General features: G+C 43.7%; 1 protein-coding gene across 1 annotated transcript; it reads right to left on the reverse strand.

Annotated features, from left to right (window-relative positions):
• Nucleotides 1-2,663: 2,663 nt before the first annotated feature.
• LOC310671269 (keratin, type II cytoskeletal 75-like) lies at nucleotides 2,664-21,213 on the reverse strand. Its single transcript, XM_083427014.1, has 9 exons — nucleotides 20,166-21,213; nucleotides 18,451-18,671; nucleotides 11,958-12,018; nucleotides 10,412-10,507; nucleotides 9,792-9,956; nucleotides 8,544-8,669; nucleotides 7,612-7,832; nucleotides 6,217-6,251; nucleotides 2,664-3,173 (listed from the first exon to the last, which is right to left on the reverse strand). Exons 1-9 carry the CDS (start codon nucleotides 20,805-20,807, stop codon nucleotides 2,803-2,805), a joined length of 1,938 nt encoding a protein of 645 aa, XP_083283140.1. The 5' UTR covers nucleotides 20,808-21,213; the 3' UTR covers nucleotides 2,664-2,802.
• Between the last annotated feature and the right edge of the window lie 1,934 nt (nucleotides 21,214-23,147).

Raw genomic sequence — 23,147 nt, forward strand, 5'->3', positions numbered from 1 at the left:
TAATTCAAAACTGTTTGTAAGCTGAGCAGCTCCTTATCGCTGGTCTGGAAGATTTCTGGAGAGCAGAAAACCAAGAGGGTCAAGTGAATCCTAACATTGCTTTTTGCTCAGGAATACAGCATTTTAAGACAGGAAGGGGACTTAAGAGCAGAGTCAGTGGAAACCGTTTGTGTAAGGCTGGATTGTCTACGGAGTTCCCCTCCCTGGCATTAGACTACCACCGAGACAACACCCCATCACTGGAGGCAGCAACCAAGATATGCTGATACAAATGCATCCTACTAGTCTGTCTTTCCTCTTGTTAAAGCATCAGTTCTTCACTGACTTTAGGTGGGGAAGCAAGCAGAGAGGGAGGGGAGGAATTAAAAGCAAAATGAGACCACCAACATCTTCTTTCCCAAAGTGCCTTACTTTATGTCATTATGGTTTCTTGTATTTTGTAACATTTCAATATCTTCTTTTTCCTCCAAGGAGCTCAAGGTGGCATATGTGGCTCTTCCAGATTGCCCATCCCCACCACACTTCTCTCTAGGTTAGGCAGAGAAACAGTGAGTTGCCCAAAGTCAGGCAGTGAGCTTCGCGGCTGTGTGGCGATTTGAAACCTGGTTTCCCAGGTCCTAATCCAACACTAACCACCATCCAACACTGTCTCTTATTTTTTAGAAGAAAGGCAGCTCTTATTAAACAACAACAACAAAACGATCTGCACAAAAATGTTCAGTTTGAAATCTCCCACCCCCAATTTCAGGTCAACATTACACATTACAATACAGTTGTATTTCTTATTCCATTTTCTTGCATTTTAGAAATGAGGGTTCCAAAATATTTGTAACGGTTTGAGGTCAGTAGAAAATCTTAATTTTATTTTTAAGTATGTTTTAAGAATTAAGCATCAGAGCAAATGGTGGGGTTGGAGTCTTAAATCTATAACTATACATGTAATTCTTAAACCAATTAATCCAAAGTCACTTTAGCGGCAAGGTTTCAGAATCAGTGGTTAGGAAATTGCAGTGTAGAGGTCACTAAGTGCAAGCTATGAACTGTGAGAAAGCACTTCATGTGCATCCTTGCTCAAGGGGAATTTTTGACCTTGGCTTTCTCATCCTTTAAGAGAGTAGAATATTTGAAAGTAGGAAAAATCCCCTTATGGATGTATACTAATAACTGAGCAATCTGACAGCTTGATCCTGTGTTAGTTGAACTTAATGCTTCCTTTTTTATTCTGCTCAGCTGGGCTTCATTGTGGTTTATGTGGCCACAAGGATGCCAAGCAAGTCTCTACCTGGTCAGTATCTGGATGGGGAACCACCATGGAGCCCAATGGAAGCAATTCTGCTTTATCCAAGAGGCAGAGCAGCTTGTAACTCACAGGATCAGCATGTTTCTCTCAAGCAGACAATCCTTGCTCTCATTGTCGCTACATACAGAGCTGACGACTGCACAGCGTGACTAGGATTGGCAAAGTCACAGCATGAGAGTAGGAGTTTGCACAGTCAGACCTGTAAGGTACAAGCCCAGAGATCGTATCCAGACTGAATGGCTGAAGGGCACCACGCATTGTCCCATTGCTGGAAACTTTTCCAAGATGAGGGTGGTGTTTTCGGTTCAGTTCCTCCCCGCCTCCTTTTCTTTTTTCCAGACTATCAAGAGACTTGATGGAACCTGAATCGAGGGCCAATTCCATTCCGCACAGCAATCAGAAAAATCTGATGTTTGCACAATTCGTTCTGTTTCCAGGCATTCCTGTCCCTGCACACCACCAATAACGTGAGTCATTCACACCCAAGGCTCATTGAAGGAGGATACGTTTGATTGCTGTTTGTATTATTTAGCATAAATCTGTTTCAGCTGCATGGGCAAGCCTGTACTGTAATCCTGGAAGTGTACAAGTTTGGGAGAGCATTACTCCTTGGGTGATCCTGGCACACTCCCACCCCGCTGAGCCATTCCTCAGTCCTTGTGGAAGATGTCAACGCAAAAGTTGAAAACATTATTTAAAGTTGGATTCATTTTTGACCCATGCATGCATTCACTGTACATTTGAATCTGCTTTTTTTTAAAATAAAAAAACTACATTTTGGCACGTCCTCCCCACCACCCTGAAAGAGAGAGAGAATACATTGATATTTGATAAGTTGTTTTATTGTTTCCAAGTGTTATTCCTGTTTCTGATTTTCATGGCATCAGAATAGGTTTAGACGAATCCCTTTGCAATTTTGATACATTGCCATAGCTGAAAACTTCATGCACATACATTCATTTGCATTCGCAAGGACCCAGACATGTACAGTGTTTGTTACAGTTCCCTAACATTAGACAGTTTTTCAAATACACACATCCGACCTTTTAAACAACGTTCTGCATATTTATTCTTCTTATATAACAGTTTAGCTCAAAATGGAACTTCTGGGCGAGTTTGTGTGAGTTGGGGTGGTGAAGGGTCAGATTCAAAGCTGCTCTTTTAGAACAATTCATTCGTGGTGATTGGTGAGACTTACACCAATGCTGGCAGGAAAAGGGGGGGGGGGGAGGAAAGTGGTACCTTGGTTTGCAACCATCTTGGATTACAACCATTTTGGATTACAACCGTTTTGGATTACAACCACGTCAAACCTATCAACCCCCCCCCTTTTTTTTGTATTACAACTCAATTTTTATTTGGAGATCCCATTGGCAAAAGTGCACCTTGGGTTACAACCTGCTTTGGTTTACAACTGGACCTCCAGAACGGATTATGGTTGTAAACCAAGGTACCACTGTATGTGTTCATTTCCTTGTCTTGCTCAGGTTGTTGGGGATTCTTTAGCTCTTGATGCTCTTTTGACTGGTGGAAGTTTTAGATATAATTTTCACACCAGGGCTGCTTCCTCCCCCAGTGCCTTTTCCACTCCCAGAGCTGAAATTGCCCCCTCCTGAGCTAAACCCACTGCTGCTGCCTCCGCCGCCTCCTCCTCCAAAGCTAAGACCACCAAATCCCCCTCCTCCTCCTCCAAAACCAAGACCGCCAAATCCACCGCCGCCTCCTCCTCCAAGACCAAGACCACCAAATCCGCCTCCTCCTCCAAGACCAAGACCGCCAAATCCGCCGCCGCCTCCTCCGAGACCAAGACCGCCAAATCCTCCTCCTAGGCCACCACCTCCTCCACCGCCGCCTGCACTGGAGCTCACAACAGCTGTGGGGGGAAAGGGGAAAGTTTATTAGGTCACATGGGGTTGAAAAACTTGAAAATTCCATCTCCCCGCCCCAGTTATTTGTGTTTCTAATATTAAGTTCAATTTCCACAGCAGTTTGCATATACAGTAGAAACCTCGGAAGTCAAATGGAATCCGTTCTGGAAGCCCGTTCGACTTCCAAAATGTTCAGAAACCAAGGTGCGGCTTCCTATTGGCTGCAGGAAGCTCCTGCAGCCAATCAGAAGCCACGACAGACATTCAGGTTCCAAATAAGGCTTGCAAACTGGAACAATCACTTCCGGGTTTGCGGCGTTCAGGAGCCAAAACGTTCGACTCGCAAGGCGTTCGACTTCCAAAGTACGACTATTTTAAAAAGTTCTGAAAATTCACCAGCATTTTAGTGCACTTTATACACATTTTTGCAAACAGTTTCCATATGCATTTTGGTATATAATTCTCCCTCATTGCATTTAAATGGAAGTTTCCCCCTAACATACGTATTTGCACACATTGTTTTCGGATGGAGAACTTAGTTCCAAAATTCAGTGTGAATTTTGAAAGATGGCTGTGTTTCAAGCTTGCACATTGTTTCAGGAAATTATATTGGTTCAAATTGAGAACTGAACCAACTTTCTTCTCCATTCCTAGGTATCAGGTATAATCATCAACTCATAGTCTGGGGTGGGGGGGGGGGTGGGGAGAGAGAATTGGCAAAATTTACAGGTTTTCTTTTGCTATTTTAGCCCCACTGGTCTTCACCACTGATGGATGCAACTATGGATCAGTGAAGGAGGACATGTAAAAAATAAGGTTAAGGACCCCTGGATGGTTAAGTCCAGTCAAAGGTGACTATGGGGTTGAGACACGCATCTCGCTTTCAGGCCAAGGGAGCCAGCATATGATCCCATGGTGGGTAGGAGTAAATGGGGAATTCCCACAGCAACAGTGCTCATCACTCTAATGAGCTACCTGACTGGGATTTTGATCTGGACATCTCACCATAGGTGGAAGGCCAGAAGAGGGGAAAGATACTTCATCCTATTTGAAAGCAAGAAGAGAGCTGGTTTGCTGGTGATAAAAGGAGAGGGCATGGCTGAGGAAGAAGCCCCTTGGAGGAGACTGGTTGGAGGAGGAGGAGGAATATTGGGCTGAAGCAGCAGGCTTTCCTCCTGTGTTATGGGACTTAGCGGGGGGGGGGGACGGTGCAGGCCTGTGATCCTCAGCAGAGTGGATGTCCACTGGACAAACCAACTTGCTGCTTTTATGCCACCCCTCCTGGTCCAAGGCAGTCTATGGGAACTTGCCACTAAGAGCCTTGCTTGCTTACAACACTGTGCCTCCTTCCCATGGTGACTGTGGGAATCTCCCTGGGAAAAAGGGACCAGCCTTTTCCTTGGAACAGCCCCAGCTGTGTGCTATTGTTCCCAGCTGGTAGCGCTGGAAGAAGCTGCTGCCTGGAATGCAATACCAAGGAAGGAATCCGATCAGGTGCCTAACTGGGATGGCAGCCCTTCAAGATCTTCTCCAGGGTTTCCAAAACATTTGGCAGCTGGGGCACAGCCTCTCCCCAGATTAAAACTGCAAGCTCCTTCCACTCTCACACACCAAGAGATGCGTCTCCCGCCTTGCAACTCTGGGACAGCCTGTTTAATCTTGTCTCCTGGCATCCCTCTCTCCTGTCCGTTTGCCCAGTCATTTGGGCCTCTGGGATGGGATGCTGCCTTCTGAATTATAGGGACTCCCCCACACCTATGCCTATAATCTGTAGTGCAGGAATTCCCTGTGCATCATGACTCCTTTGTAATGATGCCCGTGTCCAAATATTGGCAGAGGGAGAGAGAGAAAGAACAATGATCCATGCTGCGTGGAAATGTCTAACATGGCAGCTTAGTTCATCAAGGCACACCAGCTAGGGCCGGAGATCTGAAATATTCAGTTTCTCCCAGCTTCTAAATTTTCCAGTGTTAAGTTCAGTCCAGGGACGCGGGTGGCGCTGTGGGTTAAAGCCTCAGTGCCTAGGGCTTGCCGATCGAAAGGTCGGCGGTTCGAATCCCCGCGGCGGAGTGCGCTCCCGCTGTTCGGTCCCAGTGCCTGCCAACCTAGCAGTTCGAAAGCACTCCCGGGTGCAAGTAGATAAATAGGGACCGCTTACTAGTGGGAAGGTAAACGGCGTTTCCGTGTGCGGCTCTGGCTCGCCAGAGCAGCGATGTCACGCTGGCCACGTGACCCGGAAGTGTCTCCGGACAGCGCTGGCCCCCGGCCTCTTGAGTGAGATGGGCGCACAACCCTAGAGTCTGTCAAGACTGGCCCGTACGGGCAGGGGTACCTTTACCTTACCTTTAAGTTCAGTCCACATTAGTTTGGGTGGAATTCAACATGGCGCTAAGTGGGGTGTGCATGTGTTGAATGAGGTCTACTTGCAGAGCAGGACTGTCCTCTCTCCTCCCCCCCCTGTACCCCATGTGCCCCCTAGAACTGTTCTGGAGATTTAGGGGGTACAGGGGCATGGGGGGTGGGTGAAAGGGGCAAAGTACCATTGCATGAGCAGACCTCATTCCATGCATGCAACAACTTAGCTAAATCTGGCCTTTGTTGTTGTCATTCTGCATGTATGCGTTTTGTGCATGCTTATTCTAATATAAGCATTTTTATTTGCAAATGTTCTTTTGCATGCAATTTTTATATTGCAATATATTATATTTGCTAATGTTTGCAATTCCATGCACATTTCCCTCTAATAATGGACTTTTTATATCCAGCTCTTGGCTGGATATATAACTGCTTTGAAAAATTTGGAGGTGCAAATTCGGGAGTATAGTTGTGTTTCAGTAGGCATATCAGTTTTTATGGATGCACTGGTTCAAGAAGCATAAATTGCTGAATGAATTTCTTCACCATTCCTAACACTTGCCCTTTTTGTGGTGCACAGTGTACTCCATGCACCATTTGGGGATAAATGAACTAATCATCATCATCACATTATTAATAACTTATTCTGGGCCAGGAGCCCGGCAAATAAAATAAAATGCTCATGATACTTACAGATGCTTACAGGATTGACTCCTTCTCCAGTTAGCCTGTTGAAGAAGAAATAGCCAAATGAAAAATGACTCATCTATTACAATGAATATGGTCTGTTGTATATATAAGGGACAATGTTATCTGTTAAATAGAGTTTCCAACAGCTACAACAATATACCGTATTTTTCGCCCTATAGGACGCACTTTTCCCCCTCCAAAAATGAAGGGGGAATGTGTGTGCGTCCTATGGGGCGAATGCAGGCTTTGCTGAAGCCTGGAGAGCGAGAGGGGTCGGTGTGCACCAACCCCTCTCGCTCTCCAGGCTTCAGGAAGCTATCTGCAAGCCTTGGAAGGCCACGGGAGTTCCTGCCGGGCTCCCCAGGCTTGCGGATAGCAGCCTGTTCTGGGGGCTGGGGTTGGGGGAAGCTCAGGCTTCCCCTGCCCCAGCCCCGCACCTGGGGGGGAAATTTATTTTTTTTCTTTAACCCCCCCCCCAAAAAACTAGGTGCACCCTATGGGCCAGTGCGCCCTATAGGGCGAAAAATACGGTATTTCCCAACTTAGCGTCCTGTGTGATATATACAGTATCAACAAAAAATCTACTGAAGATGTACTTAAGATCTACAAGAATTTGGAAAAATAATTGATGCACAATGGAAGCAAAGATATTGATGCTTAAGATCTGAGCTGTAAACTTAGAGCAATACCTCAAAGACTCTCAAAGTCCATGGCACCAGAAGGAGCACTGCTTTTCCTACTGCAACAAACACTCCATCACAATTCACAAGATTAGCGAAATGATTTGTGTACTAAAACATTTTATTTTGTGTTTGAAGAAGATAATCAAATGTTGTATTACTTATTCTTGCAATTTATAATAATAATAATTTGATTATTTATACCCCGCCCATCTGGCTGGGTTTCCCCAGCCACTCTGGGCCGCTTACAACATATCTAAAAATGTAATTAAAAAAAATCCTTAGAAAACTTCCCTAAACAGGGCTGCCCTCGGATGTCTTCTGAAAGCCAGGTAGTTGTTTATTTCATTGACATCTGATGGGAGGGCGTTCCACAAGGAAGGCACCACTACTGAGAAGGCCCTCTGCCTGGTTCCATGTAACCTCACTTCTCACAGTGAGAGAACTGCCAGATGGCCCTCGGAGCTGGACTTCAGCGTCCGGGCACAACAATGGGGGTGGAGACACTCCTTCAGGTATACTGGACCAAGGCTGTTTAGGTCAGCACCAACACTTTGAATTGTGCTCAGAAAAGTACTAGGAGCCAGACAAAGCAAACTTAACAGGCATCCGTTGATAGAGTTGTGCCATTGCAGATATTGTTTCATCTGCACATAGAGTCCCCTGCAAAAAGAAACTGAAGCAGCTCATAAAGTTATGATCACTTTATCCAGCTCACCTGTTCTCCTCCCCTTCCAGCAGCTTCCTGTAGGTGGCAATTTCAATATCCAGTGCCAGTTTGACATTCATGAGCTCCTGGTACTCCCGCAGTAGGCGGGTCATTTCTTCCTTAGCTTTCTGTAGAGCATCTTCCAAGTCAATGAGTTTGGCTCTTGCATCTTTCAGAGCTAATTCACCTCGCTCCTCAGAATCCGCAATAGCCGTCTGCAGATTTGCACACTGTAAGGAAGAAGGTGTTGTTAAATTCCTTGTCCTCTTTAGTCATTAGTATTTGTACATTCATTATTATTGCTATTGTTGCTATCATGATTACAGTGGTACCTCAGGTGACATACGCTTCAGGTTACACATGCTTCAGGTTACAGACTCCGCTAACCCAAAAATAGTGCTTCAGGTTAAGAACTTTGCTTCAGGATGAGAACAGAAATCGCGTGGCGGTGAAGCGGCAGCAGCAGGAGGGCCCATTAGCTAAAGTGGTGCTTCAGGTTAAGAACAGTTTCAGGTTAAGTATGGACCTCCGGAACGAATTAAGTACTTAACCTGAGGTACCACTGTATTAGTGTAAATACTGCTGCTATCATCATGCGTTCATTTATTTCTAAGTCCTTGAATAAATGAGGCTGCAATTCTATTTTGTAAGACGTGAACTTGGTTTTAGGTCAATGTACCCAGGGCTGCTCATTTTGGGATATAAATTTTATTTCCGTCCTTCCCAGATTCTATTGTCAGTTTTCGTTTTGATGAATTCCCACACTTTTACAAAGTTCCAGCCAAAAACAGGACTTCCTCTCCCTGCCACCCCACAAAGCATTGGCAAGGCTATCCAATGCAGATGGCCTCTGTCATGTGACCCTTAACCAACACCTGCCTTTTAAAGCATTGCTACGTTGCCGACAGAGAGAACATTACATCAATTACAGATTTTCTTACCTGGTTCCTAGCGTTTTCAATTTCTGACCGTATCCTTTGAATCATCCGGTTGAGCTCTGAAATTTCTCCTTTAGTATTACGCAGATCATCGCCATGCTTCCCTGCACTGGCTTGCAGCTCCTCAAACTATAACAGCAGGGAAGGGAAGGGAAGGCAGAGATGGGTTGAAGAAAATAATAATAAATAACAACAACAACAACAACAACAACAACTCTGGGCGGCTTCCAAAAAATATTAAAATACTGTAATACATCAAACATTAAAAGCTTCCCTAAACAGGGCTGCCTTCAGATGTCTTCTAACAATTATGCAGCCCTGGTCAGCAATGAATGCCCCTTATCTAAGAAAGCCCATTTTCAAAGATTTGCTCATCCACACTCCTCATTTCTGCCATTCCCTGTTGGGAGGTCCAAATGGCATCACCAAGAGGACTGGGTTAAAGAAGCTAAGAAAGGCTCTGCTGGGTCTAGCTAGCATCCTGTTTTCCCAGTGTGGCCAACTAGATACTTATGGAGGAAACCTACAGGCAAATCCAGCAAATTTTTTCACTGTTTTTCCTCACTGACTGGTATTAAAAAGCAATTATGCCTCTCATCCTTCAGGCAGCTAACTGGTTAATGACCAGTTAATTTAGGGACTGCCAATTGCTGGCACCTAATACTCAATTCAGTCACATCTCAGCTGAAAGGACATGCTACATGGATGAACTTTGCAAATTTGATATCTGAATTAGTCTCTCATGTTCCAAATGTGTTTTGGCTCAAGATAATAGACTACTTAGAAAGTTAGAGTAGCCCATGTGGGTTTTCTCTATTTCTCATCAGGAAGCAGGATTCAAACTGTTGTGCAAGTGGATTTCTGGGACTATCCTGGCCACAATCCAATACGGAGATAAGATTTATAACAGAAATCTTGAGGCTAGATTGTGACATCTTGTAGACCAAACTAGATGCGACATGTTAAATGCACCTTTGCATTTCATAGACACATTCTTTAAAATGGAAATAGCAGCCACAGTGGCAGAGGAGAGATTGATAATTACTGGGATCACAGCAGCTGGGAAGCTGGCATTTAATTCTTTCCTTCCCTCCTTAACTACGACTACCCCCCAATTGCTTCATATTTACTCCATTTCAACCTCCCCACCAAGCTTAAAAGATCTTAAGCATCTCCAGACCCATGTTTTATCAGAAGTGTCCCTTGGATGTACTGGGGCCCAAGGCCACCTTCCATGCTAGAACTGCTCACCTTATTTTGGTACCATGCCTCTGCTTCAGCTCGGCTCCTGTTGGCAATGTCTTCATATTGTGCTTTCACCTCAGAAACAAGGCCATTGAGGTCCAAGTCACGATTGTTATCCATCGAGAGGATGACAGCAGTATCAGACATGGAGGCCTGCAACTGAGCTAGCTCCTGGAAAACACAGAAGACAAAATTTGGTTAGAAAACATTTCATGTTTTGGGGGTCATTGGGGTGGGACAGGATCAGATTGATAGGTGACACACATCTGTAAAATGGTCAGCCTTCTAGGGAACAGGGTCACATGGGGGAGACCTTGACATTCATACCAAACAACAACCATAATAACAACTGAAGAATCCGAATCTTCAGTGGCAGGTGAATTTTGGATCTCTAATATGAAACATCAAATCTTTCTTCTATACATCATTAATAACATCTAAAATTAGGACCATTGTTTGTGAGAAATCACATTAGGACCATGTAAATCCAAATATTTAGGGGGGGAAGCAAAATGTAAAAGAAAGCATGGTATTTAGAAATGTCATGCTTCTTCACATTGCCGCCTTAACATTTATCAGCCTGACTTCTAGGTCTATGTTTTGAAGGTAAGAGGAAGACTGAATACCGATTCATAGAGGGCCCTCAGGAAGTTGAGTTCATCGGTCAGCGAATCCACCTTGGCCTCCAGCTCCACCTTGTTCATGTAGGCAGCATCCACATCCTAAAAAGACAGCAAGAAACCATTTTTTGTGGTTTTATATTCAGATTTTGTTCCGTGAACTTCCCTGAGACTTTCGGGTATATGGCAGTATATCAATTCAATACATAAATAAACTTTGCTTAGATTTCATTGGAGAGAAAACAGTGAATGGGCACAATAAAAAAAAGATGCAAATGTCCACTCTTAAGGAGATTCATTATGGAGTTATAAAGGCAATGTCCTTTAGAAGCTTTTGTTATTATTTTTCGCTCCCTTTTTATCTCAGAAAGAGCAATCTTTGTCAGCACAGACACAAGTCCATTTAGCTGCTTATTTCTTTGCTCAGCATCTAGTCTTCCTGGAGGGTGATTTGTGGGATAGTGGATGGCCTAAGGGCAAATTAAGGGTTTCAGGGAATAGTATTAGAAACAGAAATGGGAGCAGAAGTAGACACAACTTGCATACTCACCTGAGGTCAGGAACCCAAACCACACAAGCAGCTGTAAGTAGTATCCACTATACTTGCTTTTTTAAAATCCACAAATGTTATATTAACAGTTACATTATTTTCTGCATTTAAAAAAATGTTTCACTTCCATTGAAATGTATTGAAGTTAATTATGTAATTAATTACATATTTAATTGCATTAGTTTTGGCCATAGTGGATAGCAAGATGAATAATGTAGGTCATAGCAGAAGCTGAAGTGCAGTGGAATAGAAGCAGGGCTGATTATTATTATTATTATTATTATTATTATTATTATTATTATTATTATTATTAATTGTTTATTATTTATACCCCGTCCATCTGGCTGGGCTTCCCCAGCCACTCTGGGCGGCTTCCAAAAAAATATTAAAATACTGTAATACATCAAACATTAAAAGCTTCCCTAAACAGGGCTGCCTTCAGATGTCTTCTAAAAGTCTGGTAGTTGTTGTTCTCTTTGACATCTGGTGGGAGGGCTTTCCACAGGAGGGTGCCACTACCGAGAAGGCCCTCTGATTGTGTTGAACACAGGATAGGATGGAAATCACTGCCTCCTGACACTCATAGAACAAATTCACCTCCTCCTGACACCAGTTTCTCAACTCTTTTGCCCCTAAGTTTGTAAGTGGAAGGCTAGTAGAAGATTCAGCTCCAGATGCTGACCCTTTGCTTACTTCAAAAGTCACTCAGAATATAGAACCAGTGAGATGCTTGCTACAGATGGTCCTGGATAATAATCACAGGTGGAGAAGCTACCATCTTCCTTAAGATGGTATATTTGCATATTCGCTTTTAAAGCTGGCACAGAATTCATGCCTTATGCGCACATTTCCCTCCAGCTTAATACAAAATGCACCAAGAGAAGTCGCACCAAGCCAACAAGTCCTTTTCTTCATGCATGAAACATAATTTGGTCAGATGTAATATTGGGCCCCTCTTAATTAACCCAGCTGGTCATCAACCTTCGGAGCACGAAGCCTCACCTTCTTGAGCATGACAAACTCATTTTCAGCAGATGTGCGCCGGTTGATTTCCTCTTCGTATCTATCAATACAAGAAGCAAAAAGTTTCAGTTTGTAACTATTACATCTATTCAACGTGCCTTTAGGCATTTCAAAATGAACCACAATGATAATGTCGTACATAGCACATACTGCACTTATTGCCATAAATCACCTCTGAAAACTTATCTATTTTCAGTGTGTTCCCACTGTGTAGATACGATGTTATGATAAGGGCCCTGATTGCAGAGCCTTTGACATTGAAGTCTGCTCATCCTATATATCTGCAGAAAAATACCCCCCAAATTAGGGTGTTGTTAAGAGTGTGCCCACAGAACATGGATCCCAAGATTTTTTTGTATGTGCCCTGAGTGTTTCTGATTGGTACATGAATTCAGGGGAAAATGAATGGGTGTGTTTGTGATTTGATTTACTCACTAAGCTATTGGTTTGTGGGGATAACTTAAGATGGTTTTATATGGTGATGTTTTTGGTATAATGGATGGGGTTAATTGAAAGGGAACCTGATTTGGTATGGAGTGGTATCTTTGAGAAATCAACTGAAGTACAAATTAATTTAAGAATTTGTCTGGGATCATTTGGATGGAAAATTAGTTGGCTCAGCTTCTGTGACATTTAAATTCAACAGTCGCACCCGTATATCAAAGTAGCATATGAAAATATTATGCAAACATACGTCTGGGAGCCTTTGGCCTGAATTTCCTCCAAATTTCAAAAACATTCTCAAAATATTCAGTTACCATTGAAGCTGCCATTAGTCAACTGATTAGTACCCAATATAGCCATTGCCTTTATGGATGGAGGCAATCTCTGTGCTGGATGGGGGTGATCTCAAAGGACCTAGCTGTACAGTCCACAGGTATCATTAGATATCAACAGTTAGCAAAACAACAACAACAATAAAAACTCTGAGAAATTTTATCTTTGGCAATTTGCTCCCCAAATTCTTTGGATGTATCACTCAAGGTGTATCCTCATTCCCCACCCCGAGGCATCATTTGGTTTCAGTTGTAGGGACCACCAGCTCTCACAGGAATCTGTCAAAAGTTCTTCTCCGGGAGCCTTCATCATGAAAGGTGAGGTGCATGGCAACTTGGAAAAAGGACTTTCCTGTGTTGGCACCCCAACTCAAAAATGCTTTCCTCCAGCCTGCTCACTTGGTTTGCTGAGTTTTATGCAGCAGGCTATGGCTTTTTTCTTTTTCAGGCTTCTAATGTTTCATTAGGGACGCGGGTGGCGCTGTGGGTTAAACCACTGAGCCTAGGACTTGCTGATTGGAAGGTCAGCGGTTCGAAACCCCGCAACGGGGTGAGCTCCCGTTGCTCGGTCCCTGCTCCTGCCAACCTAGCAGTTCGAAAGCACATCAAAGTGGAAGTAGATAAATAGGTACCACTCCGGCAGGAAGGTAAACGGCGTTTGCGTGCGCTGCTCTGGTTCACCAGAAGCGGCTTAGTCATGCTGGCCACATGACCCGGAAGCTGTATGCCGGCTCCCTCGGCCAATAAAGCAAGATGAGTGCCGCAACCCCAGAGTCGGACACAACTGGACCTAATGGTCAGGGGCCCCTTTACCTTTAATGTTTCATTGAGTTGCGCTGTTTTACATGCCTTTCTTGCTGCTTTGTAATTAATGGGTGTGCTTTTGGAATTGCTATTTTAATAGTTTTGTTTTTAAACTCTGGAAGCCACCTCAATTAAAATAATCGTAATAACCAAACTATTAAAGTAAACTATTGGGTGTCAGTTTTGCCTATCAGGAGTTAAGAAAGCATGTAAAGCTGAACCCAAAGATTCCAACTTCCATCTGTTAACCTTAACAGTCAAGGAAGATGCTGTGGGACTTGGCTGGAGAGGTTGTGGCACTGCTGTCACTCACTGTGACAGTGTCCATTAGTTTTCAGGCTTGGAGCTGAATGGCAGCCTGGGTAATTGAATTTGGGCTCTAGAGGTATTCCTCTTTCTCTCGATTTCTCTGCTCCAGAACAAATGGCTGTTTAATCTTGGGGTGGGGGGCTGCTTGAGGAATTGTACATGCCAATGAAAAATAAAGTCATATAAGAAATAATGTTCATGTTAGTAGCATAGCTGTCGACTTTTCCCTTTTCTTGCGAGGAATCCTATTCAGAATAAGGAAATTTCCCTTAAAAAATGGGAAACATTGACAGCTATGTAGCATAGCACAAAACCAGTAGTCCATACCTAACAGCCTGCACATTGCAGAGGTGCATAGAAGCAGAGATGCGCTTGCAAAGCAAATTCTCTCCATGGATGACTCAAGCAGGTGAGGCAATCCACAAGCTCCAGACGAAAGCAATTAAATCCCCAATTCTCATTAGCCAATCTGATCTGGAGGCCAACTCTCACATTAATTCCACCTCTGACTGACAGGTCTCATTGTGTCATCGTGGTGTGGTCTGAGATAGTAGCCCTCATTGTGTCATCTGGGTTTTGGGAGTTTCCCCTGCGCAGACTGGTTTCGTGCCAATTGAAACCTTTAAGAGTTACTTTATCTTTGCACTAGCTATGAGAACCAGGACTGGCCCTACCATTAAGCAGTGAGGCCACCTGCCTCAGGCAGGGATGGGGAGAAATCTAGTTTTATTTGCATCTTGATGAGAAACCAGCTAATTCACACTTGTCAGACCAATACACAAACCAAAACTGTCCTTGAAAGTTCTCTGCAATTTGATGCCGTTCACCACCCAGTGTGTAAAATATGCATATGTTAAGGCAAAGTGTGCAACAGAATGCATACAGCAGTAAAAGTAACATGCAAGATAATAGATTATGCAAACACAGAATGCATTATATTAGGGGAAATTGCTTGCAGAAATCAGTTTATTAGTAAAACTGCATCCAAAATAAGTGTATTAGGAGAAATTCAAATTAAATTCTATTTTTTTAAAAAAATCAAATTGCTATGGAAATGTGGAGAACTGAATTTAATATTTAAAAAATGAGAAAGTGAGAGAGACCAAAATTGACAGATTTGACCACTCCTAACCTCTAGAGCATTAAACCCTTCCGTTCAGATCATTTCGGTCCCCAGAGTAGCTCCAACTGTTAAAGAGTAATAATCATAGTAACACCTAGAGGGTAATCAAGGTGGGCATATCTGGCCTGCCTAGTTCAACCAAGTCTTGGTGGTACATTGCCAGTTGGTACCCTAATCCAGGCCATTGTTTGAGCATGCACCAACTTGGCACTCAACCTCCATGCCTTAACACCCAATAGGAACCAACATAGCTTCTTCATGGCTGAGGCAAATTCCAGAACACGCTTAACCCAAGTGTGAGGGATAGTTGACTTGTCATTGGTCCCATCATTCATGGCTAATTGCTGGGGATGATGGGGTTGTAATTCAACAACATTAGGAGGGCCAAAGGCTCCTCACACATGGCCTAACCCTTCATTTCCTCTACTTGGCCTGCCCCTCTCCCTTCACTACTTCTGCCCATGCCTATCCTACATGCAAACCCCCTTCCTTAATCTCTATGGGACAAACAAAAGAAAAACGAAGAAATCGAATATATCTGAACCAAGAAAAGAACTGTCAAGCAAAATAGTCCTCAAAGACTAACTACTGGCTCACTTCAATTGTCAGGACTAGCAGATGTTAAGGTAAAGGACCCCTGACACTTAAGTCCAGTCATGAACGACTCTGGGGTTGCGGCACTCATTTAGCTTTACTGGCCGAGGGAGCCAACGTTTGTCTGCAGACAGTTTTTCTAGGTCATGTGACCAGCATGACTAAGCCGCTTCTGGCAAAACCAGAAGCAGCGCACGGGAAATGCTGTTTACCTTCCCGCCGGAGTGGTACCTATTTATCTACTTGCACTTTGACATGCTTTCGAACTGCTAGGTTGGCAGGAGCAGGGACCGAGTAAAGGGAGCTCACCCCGGTGCGGGGATTCAAACCACCAACCTTCCGATCAGCAAGCCCAAGGCTCAGTGGTTTACACCACAGTGCCACCCGCGTCCCTTTAGCAGATGTTACAATCCCCCTAAGCTGGATCTTCTCTCCCTCTCACTGAGGCCTAGTCAGTGTATTTATTCTTCTCATATGGTAGGTTTACCATCTTGCTCTTGCAGGAGGAGCAACAAAACAAAGTCCCAGTGATACAGAGAAGACCAGCTACCAGAGAGTAATGCTCCTGTCCTTATTCCGCAGGGTGTAACTTGCCTTGGAGTATCTCTGGTGTTTAGGTGGAGCTGCTGCACAGATATGTGTGATCATGGCAGACCAAGAGAAGCATCTCTAAATGAAGGTGGTCTGGCTGTCAGCTAATTCTATGTGTTCATATTTGTATGTCCCACAAGCAGCTTTTCCATATTAATGTCTTCCCAGTTACTTAAAAAGTTGGCTTTTTCAGCCAGTAGCTGAAAGAGGGCTGAACCAAGCCTTGAGGCAAAATGTCCAGATTCTGATTCACCATATCCTGGTTTGACTCACTTTGAAAAGATTTGCCACTCTGCAGTCTGAGCTATTGTTGTGGCATTTGCAAAGTTGGCCCAACATGCTAAGAAGCTCCGAAAAGGCCCATTTCTCTTGATTTCAACCACATCAAAAATGAATGACTGAATGATTCAGTCTTGAGTCAGTAGCCAGTTTCCACTGCTCCCTGGTATAATTAGTAATTGCTTCTATAAAATGTTTTATCGGCATACGCTGATATTAGTCAAGTTGCCTTTGGCATTTATTTATTTGCCATGTTGTTGCAGTTATGGAAGGGGTAAGAGAGTGGCTTATTTTCATATATTGGAGATATTCAAGAAAGGTCCTATTTAAATAACTTGTCTGAAACAACACAACTCTACATTTGGACCAAGAGAAAAATGTTGATCTATCACGACTGCAAAGTTATTTTTCAGAAATACCAGTATGAATCCAATATACACAACAGGAATAATTTTATACCACTAATATACTCTTTTAACATCTAGGGAAATGTGATTAATACAATGTCATCGATGTATATGACACAGTGCAATATAAACAAAACATTTCTATTTCATTTGTATCAGGGAGTTTTTAATCTTTGACATTAAGTTTAAGTTGTTACGTTTGATGTTTTATTATGTTTTTGTATGTGCTGGAAGCTGCCCAGAGTGGTTGGGGGAACACAGCCAGGTGGGTGGGGTATAAATAATAAAATTATTTATTTATTGCAAAATGTATTATGTGTATACAGGAGTACATAGTACATATAGGAATGGGTGCTTGCATATGTCTATGACAATTGCATTTGACACTGTATATAGCATGCATCCCATTGTATGTAGAGTCTACACACCAGAGGGAATCTGAACAGCCTCTGTATTTAGCCAACAAGGGTACATTAAAGTGGGCATTATCACAGCTACTCTGCTACTTTCTATCTCTGCCTATGAAGATGATTCGAAAACCGCAGCTAGTACAGAATTCGGCAGCCAGGTTAATCACCAGGGCAAGATGATTTGAGCATATTACACTGACACTGGCCCAACAGTAGTGGCTACCAGTTAGTTTCCAGGCCCAATTCAAAGTGCTGGTTTTGACCTATAAAGTCTTAAACGTTTCAGGACCACAATACCTCAAGGACCATCTCTCTCCATATGAACCTAGATGGACCATGAGATCATCCTGAGGCCCTTCTTGGTGTGCCTCCTCCACATGAGGTCCAGAGTGTGTCAACACAAGAACGGGGCCTTTTTTGCAGGGGCTCCCTATTTGTGAAATGCTCTCCTCAGGGAAGCTCACCTGACGCCTTCATTATACACCTTTATGCACCAGGTAAAAATGTTTCTCTTCTCCCAAGCCTTTGGCTGATTAACATTCTATGTCCTTTTAAATGTGTTTTGTGGGATGGTGAGGCTATTGGTTGCTTTTGTTTTTATTTTGTTGTGTTTTTATCTTGGTGTTGTTGTTTTTTGTCACCCACCCTGAGATCTAGGTAAGGTAAAGGACCCCTGGACAGTTAAGTCCAGTCAAAGGCCACGATGGGGTTGCAGCACTCATTTCGCTTTCAGGCCAAGGGAGCCGGCATTTGTCCACAGACAGCTTTCCAGGTCATGTGGCCAGCATAACTAAACCACTTCTGGCACAACGGGACACCGTGATAGAAACCAGAGCGCATGGAAATGCCGTTTACTTTCTCGCTGCAGTGGTACCTATTTATCTACTCACACTGGCGTGTTTTCAAACTGCTAAGTTGGCAGGAGCTGGGACAGAGGAACGGGAGCTCACCCCGTCGCGGGGATTCGAACCGCCGACCTTCTGATCGGCAAGCCCAAGAAGCTCAATGGTTTAGACCACAGCGCCACCCACGTCCCTTTAACCCTGAGATCTACGGATGAAGGGCGGGATACAAAATAATAATAATAATAATAATAATAATAATACTTTCTAACTCTGCACTCTCAAGTCTGCTGGAATAGCAAATAAATATCTGGCCCCCCATCAGATATTCACTTACTTGGTCTTGAAGTCTTCAACAAGGTCCTGCATGCTCTTCAGCTCCCCATCTAGCCGCCCCCTCTCATTCATCAGGCTTCCCAGCTGTTTCCTTAGGTTATTAATGTAAGCCTCAAAGAATGGATCAAGGTTGCTCTTGCTGGCGCCAGATTTCAAGCCTTGATCCTGCAAGAGGGTCCACTTGGTCTCCAGAACCTTGTTCTGTTGCTCCAGAAAACGGACCTGAAACAAAGGAACACATGAAGCTCTTTCTACTGAATCAGAATCCCAGTTCAACTAGCCCAGTATTCAGAGGAGTCCTTCTGGATCAGGCCTAAAGCCCATCTAATCCAGAATCTTCTTCTCACAGTGGCCAACCTGTGGGAAGTGCGAAAGCAGGACCTGAAGGCAACAACTCTCTCACCACCTATGGTTCACAGCAACTGGTATTCAGAAGCATGCCACCTCCACCAGAAAATTGTTTTCATGGCTAGTAGCCATTGATCTTTCTCGACATTGCTATATGAGATACGCTTAACTGGAGGTGCCAGAGGTGGACCTACTGCAGGTTGACTACCACTGAGCTACGGCCCCTTCACAGTTGAAACAGCTTGTGTGGGTTTCTTTTTCCAGGCAACCCTCGTGAAAAATGTAGATAACTTGATTTACAATAACATGTGGCTTTGACACTGGTATGGTGACCCCATCCCAGCTTAGCCTCGCTATTTTATATGGTTCTTACTGTGCGGTTTTATGTATTTTGCTGTAAAGCGCTTTGATATTTTTTTAATGAAATAGCAGTATATAAACATTTTTATAAATAAAAGCAGTAAACAGGGCGGTGTGATTGCCTCATCGCATCTTCAAACTGAAACACATCAGACCCTGAAGAAAATCTTGCAAATGTGCAAGCAGGGATTTGGGGAGTTGTGGTCTGGAGAGAGGTATGTTGGAGCAGACATCACAAGGAACAGAACACAGGAATCCTGATCAGGGTATTTGTAAATTTAGCCTAATATTGATTACTCTGACTGGCAATAACTCTCCAGGGACTCAGGGAGATCCTTACCATCACCTGACATCCTTTTAGATGCAGATGCCAGAAACTAAAACAGAGGCCTTCATTAGGCAGAACATGCTAAGCTAAGTAGTAAAGGGGATAGAAATTGTGCAATTATTCAGTTAAATGCTTCTGCTCCATGAAAAATAATCTAAATCCTCATTTTTTTCTTTCCCAGATAAAAGGAACAAAGCCAAAATGAATTTTGAGTGAACAGAAAGCTCAAACAAATCCTGCCCTAGTTTAAATTTGTTCACAAAAATGTTGAATTAATATTCTCCCACTCAAGTCCTTCCTCCACAATATTTCAGTTATGGTTGATGCGTTTTAGATTAGAATGAAGAAACAAGACTTTTAACTATTCAGTTAGACTACTTCTTTGGGGGGGAGAGGAAATATCCTAACCCTTGAACTTAGAAAGTGAAATTCAAATTCATATTCTGATGATTTGACAAGCACTCTCAATGGGTTTTTTTGTGTATCTCTAGTAAGATTGTTATAACACACATACACCTGAATTCATAAGCCAGCCAGCCACCCAAACTCAACTTGTCTCTATGCTTACATGTTAAGACATATGCATTTGTCGTGAGTCTACCTCCTTATCCTCAGATAAAGCATAAACATGGTTTTCTGCTCTTCCTGTACTATCCTTCAACAGCTGAATGAAGTCTCACCTTGTCAATGAAAGAAGCAAACTTGTTGTTCAGAGTCTTGATCTGCTCCTTCTCCTCTTTCCGCACCTCTTGGATGGAAGGATCAATTTCCAAATTGAGCGGTGCCAGGAGACTTTGGTTGATGGTTACTTCTTGGATTGTGCCACCAGCTCCAGGTCCACCGCCACCAAAGCCCAAGGAACTTTTGGGTCCGCCAAGTCCGCCACCAAAACCAAATCCACCACCACCACCACCCAAACCAAAACCACCACCTCCAGCTCCCCCGCCAAAGCCATACCCACCACCAGATCCACCACCCAAACCAAATCCACTGCCGGACCCTCCACCAAAACCCAATCCGCCGCCGCCACCACCAAATCCACTGCGGAGGTTGCTGGCTCTGCTGCTGGAAATTCTCCTATTGCCACCAAGATTATAAAGACTCCTGCTGCCAAAGCCACCGCCACCGCCACCAATACTGATCCTTCCAAAACTGCTGCCGCCACCGCCGCCACCGAAGCCAACTCCGCCAGCTCTGGCAAGAGAAAGTGAGCTGAAACCAGATCTGTTGCTACTTGGGACAATGGCAGAGGTGGCGGTGAAAGCCCTGCTGCCGCCTCCTCCTCCTCCTCCAGCCCTGATACTATAGGACTGCCGGTTCATCTTTGTGGATTGCCTCTGAGAGACGTTGCTACGGAGGAGGAAGCCTAAAGAGTGGTGCTCTGGTGGGAGAGCCCTTGAACATGGCTTCTTTTATCCTCCGGGGGCCCTGGGTTTGGCCGCTTTGGAAATCAGGAGATCAATTTAGCGCATTCATGATTTTGACACACCTGGAACGCAGGTGTCCAATTGGACTTGTTCAATGCTAATTGAAGAGAACACACACACACACACCTATGTAGTGATAGGTGCTTGCATCGCCTGAGGCCTTATGATCAAATTACCAAGTATTCAGAAACCAACCATGTGTTAAGGGTTAATCTAGCCAGAAGTTGTCAGATATTTAAAGGAAGTTCTGCTTGCTTGCTTGCCTTCTTTTTGAACAAAATGCTGCACAGCATCATAAATTTTATGCAACTTTATGAGTTTGAAAGGGGATCGATCAGCTTTGGTTGTCAACATTAATTTGCGTGCATTATGTTTTGTCATTTCATAATACATGATCTTGTAGTGTGTTGGTTCAGCAACTTTGTGGGCCTTGCTGAGATCATGCTAATACAGGCACATCTCGTTTTATTGCACGTTGCGCTTCACAGGTATTGCTCTTGGTGAGGAAGCAGGTGCAGCTGCAGGCAGCCTGGCTGCTTTCAGGGGACGGAAGACCCTGCCCCCCTCTCTTCGGGCCCTGAAAGTGGAGCTGGCTAGGGCTGGAGATGGTTTTCTGCCTTCCTGCCCCTGCAGTGGTGGCGGGGGATGCAGGGTGGAGCTGGATTAATAGGCTGCAGTGTAGTGTAAGCATACCTTTTATGTGCACCGGGAAACAACATAAATGGTGTTGCTTGCTTAATGCAATATTCACTTTATTGCAGTGGTCTGGAACCGAACATGCAATACAGTGGTACCTCGGGTTACAGATGCTTCAGGTTACAGATGCTTCAGGTTACAGACTCTGCTAACCAGAAATAGTACCTCAGGTTAAGAACTTTGCTTCAAGGTGAGAACAGAAATCGTGCTCCAGCCGTGCGGTGGCAGCAGGAGGCCCCATTAGCTAAAGTGGTGCTTCAGGTTAAGAACAGTTTCAGGTTAAGAACGGACCTCCAGAACAGATTAAGTTCTTAACCCGAGGTACCACTGTATCTCTGAGGTTTGGCTGTACGTCCATATTACAGAGCTGCAGAATGTATAGAAAAAGGCACTCCCACATTGTTGGGTTACCAGGCACATACCACACATACCGTTTAATCATAACTGAATCATAAACCTGGAAAAGCCACTACTTTTAAGCATGCTTTCTTTAAAGTTAATTCCCTTACCATCAACAGGAATTCAAAGAAGTATGTTTAAGGTGGAAGTGTTGAAATAGAATGTTACTTCCTCCCAACAGTTTGTACTTTGATCATTCTGTGCCAATCCCCCCTTTTTTTCTTTCTAGTGCCACCATTGCAGCTGAGATGTTCAAGAGTTTCTCTATCAGCAAAGGCTAAAGAGTTTGAGCTGTTTGAGATTGCAGGTAATGGTGGGGACCATGATTAAGGAGCTGAGCATGCTAGAGGTTCATAAAATTATGAATTATGAACTGGGGGGATGGATACAGAGTGAATTACATAAATAGGAAGACTTCAGGTTGCCATTTTAGCTAATTTGTGGGAGGTTCAAGAGACGAACACTCACAGAAGTTTGACCCTTCTTGTCCTCTCTCTTCACACATTTCTGACCACATCAAATGCCTAAATATTAACAAGTGTCTTTTCAACTTGAGGCCCTTGACAAATGTCCCTCCTTCCGGCCGCCACCCTCAATTGGCCCTGCAGGTGATTGGTTATATTATGCTGTTTTTTGCTCATGCTGTCATGTTTTAGTTAATTAGTCTTGTGATATGTATTGCACATTATGTGTCGTGTTGCTTTTTTCTTCCTAACCTTGGCCTTTGGGAGATGTAGTTATTCAACAAATCTAAAATCTAATTCTGCCCATTCCAAAATTGCTTAGATTTACTGTTGCTTCAGTAAGAGAAGAAAGTGGTTGTCGTCAATACTATTTGTTCAAGGAAAGTCCTCAAGCTATACAGTTTAAATGCGCAATTTAAAGACCAAAAGAAATGATATCTCTAAATATGTGTCCACCCATCAGCTGCATAGGAAATGTTTTGAGTATTCAGATCTCCCATCCTGGATGTTTGTGTGTGTGTGTGTGCCCCAAACCTGGGGACATCAGAATTTTCTGTTGCAAATAAATACTTGTAAATAAATAGACTGCAGGAAAGTAACTGTTGGTTAAATAAATTCCAGAAGTGCATTAATAAGCAGCTGTTTGAAAATAGAAGGGTGGCTGCACATTGGTTTG

This window comes from Podarcis tiliguerta, assembly GCF_965153285.1.
Source record: "Podarcis tiliguerta genome assembly, chromosome: 2".
NCBI lineage: Eukaryota > Metazoa > Chordata > Lepidosauria > Squamata > Lacertidae > Podarcis > Podarcis tiliguerta.

Excerpts from the sequence above, each read along its gene's own strand:
- LOC310671269 (XM_083427014.1), bottom strand. The coding sequence starts at position 20,807 with ATGAACCGGCAGTCCTATAGTATCAGGGCTGGAGGAGGAGGAGGAGGC. Across the intron at positions 10,508-11,957 it reads AGTTTGTCATGCTCAAGAAG|GATGTGGATGCTGCCTACAT; the intron begins GTGAGGCTTCGT and ends CTGTCTTTTTAG. Across the intron at positions 7,833-8,543 it reads TTGAAAACGCTAGGAACCAG|TGTGCAAATCTGCAGACGGC; the intron begins GTAAGAAAATCT and ends TCTTCCTTACAG.